The 12598-nt window shown below is 37.4% G+C and overlaps 1 protein-coding gene across 1 annotated transcript in view; it reads left to right on the forward strand.

Moving 5' to 3' along the window:
• LOC123512671 (glycine receptor subunit alpha-2-like) overlaps window positions 1-11430 on the forward strand; it is a 24183-nt gene extending 12753 nt beyond the window's left edge. Inside the window, exons 6-10 of the mRNA XM_045269163.1 lie at window positions 954-1036; window positions 1635-1781; window positions 3426-3624; window positions 4060-4354; window positions 7929-11430. Of these exons, the coding sequence (XP_045125098.1) occupies window positions 954-1036; window positions 1635-1781; window positions 3426-3624; window positions 4060-4354; window positions 7929-8078 (874 nt within the window). The 3' untranslated portion in view covers window positions 8079-11430. The remainder of the gene's footprint in view (window positions 1-953; window positions 1037-1634; window positions 1782-3425; window positions 3625-4059; window positions 4355-7928) is intronic.
• Window positions 11431-12598: the final 1168 nt, after the last annotated feature.

The raw sequence follows: 12598 nt of genomic DNA on the forward strand, positions 1-12598 counted from the left end.
AAAAAAGAAAAAAAAAGAAAGAAATATTGTTCGCAGATCTATCAGTATAAAATCAATTATTGAATGCTACTTCTGATAAATGGCAAAAAAGGGAGAGAGGAGGAAAAAAAGAAGGATGAAGGAAGTGATAAAAGGAGAGATATTTGGTGTGAGGTGAGGTGAGGTGAGGTAAGGTAAGGTAAGGTGAGATGAGGTGAGAGACGAAGTGAGGTGAGGTTAAGAAAAATTACGCAAGGTTAGATCAAGTTAGGTTAATATTAGAATACGTTAGATGATAAAATGTGAAGTTTTGTCAAGTTAGGGAAGGTTTTGTTAGTAGTGGAGAGACAAATTGAAGTTAAATTAGTTGAGGCTAGGTATGGTTAGGTCAGATTCAGTCAGTTAGATTATATTAACTTTTTTTTTATATCAAGCAAAGTTACATAAGGATTGATTAGGCCAGGAAGAGCTAGGACAGGCAAAGTTAGGTCAGGTTCAGTGAGGTTAGACAAGGCTGGGTTAGGTTAGGTTAGGTTAAGCTTAAGTTACGTTACACTAAATTTGGTTACAGTAAATTTGGTAACGTTAAGTTTGGTTACGTTCTATTAGGCAACGTTCAGATAGGTTACGTTGAATTAGGTAACGTTATATTTAGGTAACAGTTAGGTTCCTTTAAGTTAGGGCACGTTAGTTAGCTTACATTAAAATTAGATTGCGTCCAGTTAGGTTACATAAAAATTAGGTTACTTTCAGTCAGATTACATTCACTTAGGATACACTGAGTTAGGTTCCATTCAGTTAAAGTTCCATTTCAGTTAAGGTTCCGTTCAGTTAAGGTTCTGTTCAGTTAAGGCTACGTTCAGTTAAGGCTACGTTCAGTTAAGGCTCCATTCAGTTAAGGTTACGTTCAGTTAAGGTTCCGTTCAGTCAGGTTAGGTGATCAGTAATGGTGACGCACGTTCCCTCCCCGGCAGTCTCATCACAACTGTTTCCTGCACCATGGACTTCACCGCCTTCCCTTTGGACGAACAGACGTGCTATATGAGGCTGATGAGCTGTGAGTGTCTGTCTGTCTGTCTTTCACGTCCCTATGCTCCTGTGACTGTCTATCTGATTACTACATTGAGTCCAGCCAGTAATGTCTCTCTCTCTCTCTCTCTCTCTCTCTCTCTCTCTCTCTCTCTCTCTCGTTTCCTTCCTTTATTCTTTCCCGTTTTTTTTTTCTTTCTTTTGTATTTACCTTTCTCTCCCTCTCCTCGTCCTTTTCTTTTTTTTCTTTTCGAGTTTTTCCCTTCTTCCCACTAATCTCTTTATTCTCTCTCATTTACTTTTTTTCTCATTCATTCATCTTTGTTTCTCCATATTCCTCATTCACAATTCCTTCACCCTCTTCTTTTTTTCGCCTTTTTTTTCATTTTTCATCTACGCATTTCACTGCATGGTATTATTTTCCTATTTCTCTTCTATTTTCCTCATCTTCCTCCTTGCTCTCTCTATTTCTCTCTCGCAATTCCTTTCCCATCAATTTTCGTTTTTCCTTCCTTTTCCTTTACATATTTCACTGTATGGTATAATTTTTCCTCTTCTTCATAATCTACCCTCACTACTACTACTACTCCTCCTCCTCCTCCTCCTCCTCCTCCTCCTCCTCACAGACCAGTACCGGAGCTTCGAGGTGGAGTACAAATGGGGAGAGAGAGCAGTCGAGACAAGCCCAAGTCTCGCCACTGACCAGTTCACAGTGTCATTCGAAGCTGATCATTCTGCGCGAGGCTTTTACCGCGACGCCAACAATACTCAAGGTGTGTGTGTGTGTATGTGTGTGTGTGTGTGCTCCTTTTATTTATTCATGCGTGTTTTTATCGTTATTTTATTAGCCTTTGTACGTTTGTATTTGAGAGAGAGAGAGAGAGAGAGAGAGAGAGAGAGAGAGATTCCTTGTCTCTTTGATTTATTAACTTCTATTTACCTAATCTATCTATCTATAGGTGTAAAAACTCTTTATCTATCTATATACTAGTATTTACATTTTTTTTCTTTCAATATCTAAGTTCCCTCTCTCTCTCTCTCTCTCTCTCTCTCTCTCTCTCTCTCTCTCTCTCTTGTTTGCCTGTATTTGTTTACATGCTGAACATGCCCGGCTAATCACAACAACTGGCTGTCTGTCTGTCAATCTGTCTGTCTGTTTGCTTACGCCAATTAAACCCGCGTAACCATAACAACAACAAACCCTACATCTCTCTCTCTCTCTCTCTCTCTCTCTTGAAATTCCCTTTAAAACTTATTAACTCTACGTACGATAATTATGCAACTATTCTCACTCAGTTTCCCATCTTCTTTCACGAACGTTTTCTTTGGCGAACTTACAATTTATTTTTTTATCCAGACACGAATTAGCATTGGTATAAAAAGCATTGGTAGTATATAGTCATTTTCTTCAGCCCGTAAAACTATTGGAATGTAACTTGATCACTTTCCCATCTTTCCTCAGACATGTTTCCTTTACTAAAAATTAAAAACACTTTCTTTTTACTCTAGAAACAAATGAAGAACGTCTATATAGGATAACCACTTCAACAATACAAAACAACATAACCAAACCCAGCTCTCCATCCTCCCATTGGACTTTTTCCTTCGTCAAAATTTATAACGCATCATATTTTTACTCCCAGAAACCAATAAACAGCGTATATATATGTGAAATAACCACTTCATTTATACAAAACAACATAACCAAACCCAAACCCTCCCATTGGACTTTTTCCTTCGTCAAAATTTATAACACATCATATTTTTACTCCCAGAAACCAATAAACAGCGTATATATATGGAATAACCACTTCATTTATACAGAACAACGTAACCGAACCCAGCTTTCCACCCTCCCATCATAGGCACTTTTCCTTCGCCAAAATTCATAACGCATCATATTTTTATTCCCAAAAACCAATTAAACAGCACATATATACAATAACCACTTCAAATATCACTCAAACCTAACCTAACCTACCCTAGCTTTTTATCCCCCTTAGACACCCTCCCTTGCCAAAAAAGCGAACTAAACCACATATTTCGAACGCACAAAAAATTCCTAAGCCAAACCAAACCTGAACTAACCTAACCTAATCTTTCATCCTCGCATAGACACTCTTCTTTCGACAAAACTTTACAACACATCAGATTTCTTACCCATTAACCCCTTCAGTACCATGACGCGTTTCCATATTCGTTCTGGCTACTACATGGTGATTCTATACAGCTTCAGTAACTTATGTGGGGATTAAAAATAGTGGAAACTCAGTCAATTATTCTTTTAACTTCCATAGACTCTTCTTAATGTAAATAAAATCGTTTAATCAGTCCCAAAACTCCAGGTAAAAATACGTCCCAGTAATAAAGAGGTTACAATTAAACCTAACTTGACACAGCCTTTCATCCTCCCCTAGGCACCTTCCCCTTGGTACAGATGCAGGTGGTGTTGTCCCGCAAGCTCAGTTACTACCTCCTCAACATCTACCTCCCCTCGGCCCTGGTGGTGGGGGTCTCCTGGCTCACCTATCTAGTGCCGCCCCGCCTCGTGCCCGGCAGAATGGTGCTCACTATCACCTCACTTCTCACCCTCGTCTCCATGTTTAATGCTGCCAAGTAAGAGAGAGAGAGAGAGAGAGAGAGAGAGAGAGAGAGAGAGAGAGACTATATAGATATTCTTTTCTTTTCTTGTGTGTGTGTGTGTGTGTGTGTGTGTGTGTGTGTGTGTGTGTGTGTGTGTGTGTGTGTGTGTGTGTGTGTGTTGGTTAATATTCCTGCTGTTACTACTACTACTACTACTACTACTACTACTACTACTACTATTACCACCACCACAAAGTCCAAACACCAACAATCTCACTAACTATCTCAAAACCGTCCCTCACAAACACCTCATTCTCTTCACCTTCTTCGTCTTTTTGCCTCTTCTCCTTCTTCTTTCACACATTATGGTAATACAAAAATGCAGGAATCTTTTGAATGCGAGCACTTGAGGGATGATTAAATTCTCTCTCTCTCTCTCTCTCTCTCTCTCTCTCTCTCTCTCTCTAGGGCGGAAAGTCCAAAGGTGTCGTATGCAAAAGCCATTGACGTCTGGATGTTATGTTGTATTACCCTCAACTTTGCCGTCTTGGTTGAATACACCGTGGTCACCCGCCTCATCCACCTCGCCAAGGTCACGCCAAGGTCAAAGGTCAAAATTCAGCCCAAGGTCACCACGTCCACAAGTCAATCGGGTCAGAATTTGCGTCACTTGTCCGCGTCATCGTCATCTTCATCGTCACCTGCTTCGTCTTCGTCAGGTGTTGGTGATGAAGTATCGACGAGAAGTACCGGGAATTGTAAGGTACGTCTCTCTCTCTCTCTCTCTCTCTCTCTCTCTCTCTGAATGAAATATGCAGACAGATTTAACCAAACACTCACCTTGACTCGCTTAATTAAGAGGAGCTACCTTCTTAGCCGTGTGTGTGTGTGTTTGTGTGTGTGTGTTACTCTTTCTCTTGGTTCCTTTTACTGGCCTTTATTTTTTTCCTTATTATTTATTTTATTCATTTATTTACACACACACACACACACACACACACACACACACACACACACACACCGGGGTTCGATTCCCCGGCCGGGTGGAGATATTTGGGTGTGTTTCCTTTGACGTGTAGCCCCTGTTCACCTGTTCAGTGAGTAGGTACGGGGTGTAAATCGAGGAGTTATGACCTTGTTGTCCCGGTGTGTGGTGTGTGCCTGGTCTCAGACCTATCCCAAGATCGGAAATAATGAGCTCTGAGCTCGTTCCGTAGGGTAACGTCTGGTTGTCTCGTCAGAGACTGCAGCAGATCAAACAGTGAACACACACACACACACACACACACACACACACACACCGCGTAGTGTAGTGATTAGCATGCTCGACTCACAATCGAGAGGGTCAAGGTTCGAGTCCCGGAAAGCGGCGAAGCAAATGGGCAAGCCTCTTAATGTGTGGCCCCCGTTCACCTAGCAGTAAATAGGTACGGGATATAACTCGAGGGGTTGTGGCCTCGCTTTCCCGGTGTGTGGAGTGTATTGTGGTCTCAGTCCTACCTGATGATCGGTCACTATGAGCTCTGAGCTCGCTCCGTAGGAGAAAGACTGGCTGGGTGACCAGCAGACGACAGTGGTGAATAACACGCTGCATCACCAGATGTACAATAAGAGAAGGTAACACACACACACACACACACACACACACACACACACACACCTCACCTAACAGTGAGTAGGTACGGGATGTAAATCGAGGAGTTATGACCTTGTTGTCCCGGTGTGTGGTGTGTGCCTGGTCTCAGGCCTATCCGAAGATCGGAAATAATGAGCTCTGAGCTCGCTCCGTAGGGTAACGTCTGGCTGTCTCGTCAGAGACTGCAGCAGATCAAACAGTGAAACACACACACACACACTCACACACACACAGCACTCCCGGAAGGAGTAAGGTCTGGGTCCAGCCAGCTGGGCTCACCGTTGATGACGTCACATATTTACGATAGTTCGTTACGTAAATCATTTTGAAAATGGTAATTTGCAAAAGGGCAGCTGGACACAAATGCTTCATAAATTCTGAATTGTCATAATCCTAAACTATTTTTCCGAAGATAAAAATATTACTTGGCTAAGTAATAACAGAAATATTTCAAGTGACACTTTAAAAAAAGTTTTCTAAATTTGACGTTTAAAAACAATTAAAAAGCCCACAAATCTCGCCCATTAGGAAAGGTAACACTTTTTTAAAAATTAGCGCAATCTTTAGAAACTATCAGAACCTTTTTACATGGCGATATAAAAAAAATGTGTTAAGACGTTTTTTCAAATTTAATAGGGCTACAAATCAGTCTAAATGTTCATATATCTAGTTCATCAGGAGCGCAACACACTTTTACAGTCATAAACTATTGTTTGAAACCACAAGCACTTCATTACAGGCTCTGTTAAGAAATCATCAATGGCGAGTTGGAAATTTTTCAAAGGAAACTGGGCTCATATTTACGCCATAAACCACCTCTATGTCAGCGTATTTCACCGAACAGACGCATGGAAAACACTTAAACCATCACTAAATATCTTTGGAAACCACTAAAGGTAACTCAGTAAACAAACACAGTAAACAAGCTCAAGGTGACTCATGAGTATGAGTGGCGTGCAGCGGAAGCGGACCTATGGTGACACCACAACGAGGCACGGGCAAGATTAAGAGTATTCTCTTAAGTCTTAATCCTGACACGGGTGTCGCTGTCGCAACAATACGGAGATAATTTACGAGAATCAACACGACTGTCATCATGTCAATATAACTCTATAATGTAATTTGCGATCTATTACTTTGCTGCAATATCATATCTGAGAAGAGAATCACTATATACAGATACATTGGAAACTAGGTAGGTAGTGAATAAGAAATAGAACATAAAAGCTTTTTGTCATTATCAACACTACCTGAATCTGTCTTCACACCCACCTGCACCCACTTCATATATATATATATATATATATATATATATATATATATATATATATATATATATATATATATATATATATTACATATATATATGAGAGAGAGAGAGAGAGAGAGAGTATTGTACTAGCACATTTAGTAAAGAAAACAAAACACTCAGAACAATTTTTTTACTATTTATTTTTTTCAATAGCAATGAAGTCGTCATCCTTACCAACCAAACATCTTTAATCTTCTTTTTCTATTCATATCTTTATTCACTTTTTATCAATTTCTTTAACATCTCTTCAATTCATTTTTTTTATTTTACATAACTTTTCTATTTTATTTTTCATCTATTCTCATTACTTATCTCAAGCAAACATTATTTTCACATCATTTTTCATTATTTTCATTGATGATATTAGCAACAACTTTTTTTCATTATTCTCCATTTTCATCGTTTATCTTAAATAAAAATTGCATAGCATCTTTTCATTTCTCCTCTACATTCACTGCTTATCTATCTCACCCACAAAACATAGGTACTCCATCTTTCAATATCTCAATCTCCTTCACTCCTCACTGCTTACAGCATAACCATTACCACATCACAGGCTCACCTCACCTTATCTTAGTTATCACTTGCTTGGAGCATAACTGTTAACTCATATTATTGCACCTTTAGTTCAAACCTAACTCACAGTCTTGATACAAAAAATCATTAAGTTTTTTACTCGTCTAATAATAAAAATGGTATTATAATTTTCTTCCTTTTCTAAATTATTAGAATTTTTTTCTATTCCCAATAAGACAATAACTTTACTTTCTTCTTCTTTTCAGAGTATTGCCAATTAACATATTCTTTCTTCATTCATTCCCTAACCCTTCATGACCCATAACTGACCCTTTTCTCTCTACAGACCCCCCAAAAAACTAACTTTTCTGAATTATCCCTTTCCTCCCTACAGGACAAAGATTTAAGAATTTTGACTTTATCTGACCTTTACATGACCCTTTTCTCCCTATAGACCAGTGGTTATTAACCTGGGGGGGAGGGGGAGCACACACCTGTTGGGGAACATCAGCAATTTCCAAGGCGGGACATGAGCCCTTTGGAAAAAGCAGGAATTCTTCTACTTACATTTATCATTCTCTTAATGAGAACATGGTCAAGTAATGGGAAGTTTATGAAAGATGCAAGAAGGGCATGGAGGGAAGAACAAATTCCTAGAGGGGATGTGATAATAAAAATGTCAAGAAACACTGCTATAGACCAAAGATTTAGCTGTTTTGACCTTGTATGATCTCTAAATGACCCTTTTTCTCCCTATAGGACAAAGATTTAACAGTTCTGACCTTATTTGAACTTTTTTTTCTCCCTATAGACCAAAGATTTAATAGTTCTAACCCTATTTTAGCCCTATCTGACCCTTTCTTCTCCCTACAGACAGAGGAGGCAGCAGGGCCCAAGTGGACTGAGGTATGGGAAGGCAGACTGGAAACTTACACTCCAATATTCCTTCCCATTGTGTTCCTCCTCTTCAATATTGCCTACTGGCCTTATTTCCTCTCAAAACGCACCTATAAAGCTACGTGAGTCTGTGGGGAGCCTCTTGTGTTGTGTTGTGGGTGATGGTAACATTTTCTATGAGTGTTTAAATGTTTTTGTGTATTGTACCTCTAGTGTTATGATTTGGAAAGATGTGAGAAAAAATTGGGTTAACTATAGAATGTTCTCAAAATGTGCTTTCTCTTTTCTTCTCAATGTTTTCTTTGCATGTTGTCTAATTTGGAAAGCAGTAAAGAAATGGTTCGTCTTTGGGAAATCTCATTGCAAATTATTTATGTATACATTTGTTTCTTGCATGTGCTTTCTCATTTTCCTAATAATGTTTTCCTTTTACAAACTATCAAAAATTTTTCCACACCAGTTCTTTTCCCTTGCCAATCCTTCTCTTCTTTATCAAACATGACATCAGTTTCTTCACAAATGCTTTTGCTCTTTTCTTTCTTTTTTACAAGCAATCTTGACTACTCATAAACTTAAATTTCTTACAAACAAATCTTTCTCTTTTGATGCTATGCTCACCACAAGTCACTTCTACATTACAAATCTTTCAAATGCATCTACTATACTACCAAAAGACTGTAGTATTAACCTGTAATCATGTATTATACTTCTATTTTCATGAGAATCTATCAAATCCTGGCATTTCTATCATGTGCAAGGATTTCGTTCTAACATGTTTCACTGCTGTCTATTGTAAAGTGTTAATATGTAGGTACTTTCTATTTCATATTTTGCAATGCTTTAGTTTCGAGGAGCTTCACTTGTCTATACTGTAATGTCAGTGTAATGTTCACCTATGTATTTCATTATTCTTCCTTTACTGTGTCTATTGAATGAGTGTAAGTATTATTAAAGCAACTATTTCAGAATACATATTAACTGCTGTGCTTCTTCTATGTGTAGTGTTAAGAGTCCGAGTATTCTTAAAGGTGCCTGAAGCGAACATAACAAACTTCTACATACATACACAGGGAGTATTAAGGTGTGGTGTATTAGCACGAACTATTAAAAGGTGACGTGGAAGGTAGGAGTACACATCCAGGTTATTTCCAGACTAAGATGCACAAGTTTCGCAAAGTTTATAAAGTTACAAGTGACGAGTTTTTCCCCTCCATCTGTCACAACCAACACAGGTGTTAAATTAACCGCAACACCTGAACCTTCCAAAACAATTTCCCCCTTGTCATTATCAACAAAGGTGACAAAGGTGCTTCCAAATATACAACACCTGAAACTTCCAAAAACAATTAATTTCTCACCTGTAATAATAAAACAGGTGTTAAATTAACCCCACAACACCTGAACCTTCCAAAACAGTTTCTCACCTGTGACAATCAACAAAGGTAACAAAGATGATGCCAATTACAACACCTGAATCTTCCTACTATTACTTTCTCCCCTGCCACTATCAATACAGGTGCTAAATTAATCACAAAACACCTGAACTTTCCAAAACAGTTTCTCACCAGTCATTATCAAGAAAAGAGACAAAGGTGATGCCAATTATAACACCTGAATCTTCCTAAACTGTTAATTTCTCACCTGCCACTATCAATACAAGTAAAACAGGTGCAGTCTTAACCATGCTCTAACTTCACCTGTCCACAGAAATACAGGTAAGTGAAAGGTCCAATCTTGCATACACCTGATGAACCTCCCACAACAAATCATCCTCACCTGTTTACAGAAATACAGGTAAACAAGGTGTAAATACAAGGATGCATTGCTATACATAATTACATATACAGATACATCATTTAACTTAGTGGGTAAAGAATACAGGAGTCACACAGCCACAGAGGAGTGTGGAACATGTGGAACTGAGTCTTAAATCATTAGTTAGGTAGACAGATGGAGGCGAGTGTGTAGCCCGCCTCCTTGCCACTAGAATGGGTAACCTGGTAACTACAGTGTACGTATACAAGCAAATGTAGGTATAACAGTGCACGGGTCAACCTTCTTTGATGAATGTGCTTGATTGACATAAGATAGATATATGTTTTTTTTTTTTTTTTTTTTTTTTTAGTTAAAGTTTAGAAATTTATTTGAACAGCAGAAACTTAAAAGAAACTATCAAAAATATATATGTGAAGTTAGTTTAAATGATAAACATATACATTTATGATGAAAATCTTTGAAAGCGCTAGAAAATATTAAAAAAACACAGCAAATAAAGCAAAAATGCTGAATTTATATCAAAATTAAAAAGTAAAAAAAATAAATAATAATAACAATAATAAAACAAAATACTGTGAAATACTGAAAAAAAGGAACATCTAAATCTAGAGTTAACTGAACCTGACAAATTAGCAATCAACAAACAGGTCTCAATGAACACAAACCATTCAGAAGTCCAAAACAAATCTTGAGGAACAAAAATCAATACATAATCCAAATATCTCAGACAACACAAACCATTCATGAATAGAAAAAAAGGTCTAAGTGAACATAAACCATTCAGAAATCCAAAAAAATCTCAATCCAAAAAACAAATCTCAACACAAAACCATTCATAACCTCAAACACCAAAAAACATCCATAACTTCAGAAACATTTTAAGTAACACAAACCCAAAACAAGCCTCATGTAACAAAACATTCATATTTCCAGAAACGTCTCAAGGAACACAAAAATAAAAAAACGAGACTCAGACAGCACAAACCATTCATAAATAAGAAAAAAAAAAATCAATAAACACAAATCCAGGAAATCTTAAGGAAAAACAAATCAAAACAAGACTCGTATAAAACAAGCCAACACAAATCCAGAAAATCTCAAGGGAAGAAAAATCAAAACAAGACTCGTATAACACAAACCAACACAAATCCAGAAAATCTCAAGGAAAACAAATCAAAACAAGACTCGTATAATAAAACAAGCCATTCACAAATCCAGCTTAACCCGCACTAACGCCAACACACAAAGGCAGAGAAGTGAGAGGCCACCAGAGCATGACCTAAACTTAGTCGAGCATCAACTCACTCAACAGCAGAGGAAGAGAAAGATGCAAAACTGTGGCTGTCAACAAACTAATGGGAGACTGAAGCATACAGGGCCATACTCACAACACTGCTGCTGCTAAACTATTGCTATACTGTATGGATTGTGTGAAGTAAAGACATCTAAGTGCATAGTAGACGTGATATGGTAACGATCCGCTGTTCCGTCACGTTCATGAGTCTTGTGTTGTTTAGGATAGTGATGACAGTGATGGCTATTGTTACATCATGTGGGTCTTGTGAGTGTTTGTGTTTCTATGTGTTTTTTCTTATTTCAAGTGTTTTTTCTTTCTCTCATTTCCTATTGTTGTGTTAAATATCCTACCTGCTCTTAATGAAATGACTCAACACCTCTTTCAAATAAACATACAAGCTTGATAGTGCAGAAAAAAACATATTGCTACACTTTCTTTCACTTCTTAACCTGTTCTTAATGACATGTTTCCCTACAACCCACTCTACACATCAAAAAAAGATACATTTTCCAAACACACAAACAAGATATTAATAACATAAATTTTTAGATTAAGTAGTTTTCCACCTTATTCTTCTACCACTTCTTTATAATTTACATCCTTTTTTTCTTTCTATTTATTAATTCTTTTTATTTCATTTACGACTTTTCTTGATTGTCATTTTAATTTTCTATACTTGCGATTTTATGAGACACAATTATCTCCGTAATCTTTCAAGTCTCATTTTCTTTGTTTGGGAATTTAAGGACGAACCAAATTATCTTCTCAATCTCTCAAGTCTTATTCCCTAACAACTTAAAGAAGGGGAAGCTCAATTACCTCCTGGATTTCTCTATTATGAGCTTTAAATAAAACTTACAACACACACCGAAAAATATGCACAGCTGTTCATAAACCTCCTACATTACAACTGCTCTTTTTACCCACAACAATCCATAGAAAACTTACCCTAACATTCCTTATCCAATATACAAAATAGTCATACAGATATAACCCATTACTAATACCACTCCAAACAATCCACAGGAAACTTATCCTAACATTCCTTATCCAACATACAAATAGTCTTAAGGATATAACTCATTACTATTTCCACTCAAATAACACTCGCTTAAAACTGGGAGCCGAGGAACACCATACAAAAATAGGTATCTTTTTTTTATCCTTTCATAATTAACACCTATTTTGGCCACCGTTCCTAAGACCATGAAGTGAAGCAAGGAAGGAAGGAAGGAGGGGAAGTAAGAGAAAGGAAGAAGGAAGTTATAATCTCACCTTTTCAATATCTAATTGTTAGGGAAGAAAGAAAGAAAGAAAAAGAAAGAAAGATAGAGAACGAAAGGAAGGAAGGGAATGAAGAGAAGGGAAGGAATTAATTTTATCATCTCTTTTAACATCTTATGGTTAGGAGAGGAAGGAAGGGAAAAAAAGGAACAAAAAAAAAAAAAGGAAGGAAGGAAAGAAGGAAATTAAAAAGGAAGGAAGGAAGTATATACCAAGAAAAAACAATGTAACCTAACCTAACCTCACCAAACCTTACTAATAACACTTAAGAAATACAGAAATTAAGAAG

Source organism: Portunus trituberculatus, chromosome 34 (assembly GCF_017591435.1).
Source record: "Portunus trituberculatus isolate SZX2019 chromosome 34, ASM1759143v1, whole genome shotgun sequence".
Classification (NCBI taxonomy): Eukaryota; Metazoa; Arthropoda; class Malacostraca; order Decapoda; family Portunidae; genus Portunus; species Portunus trituberculatus.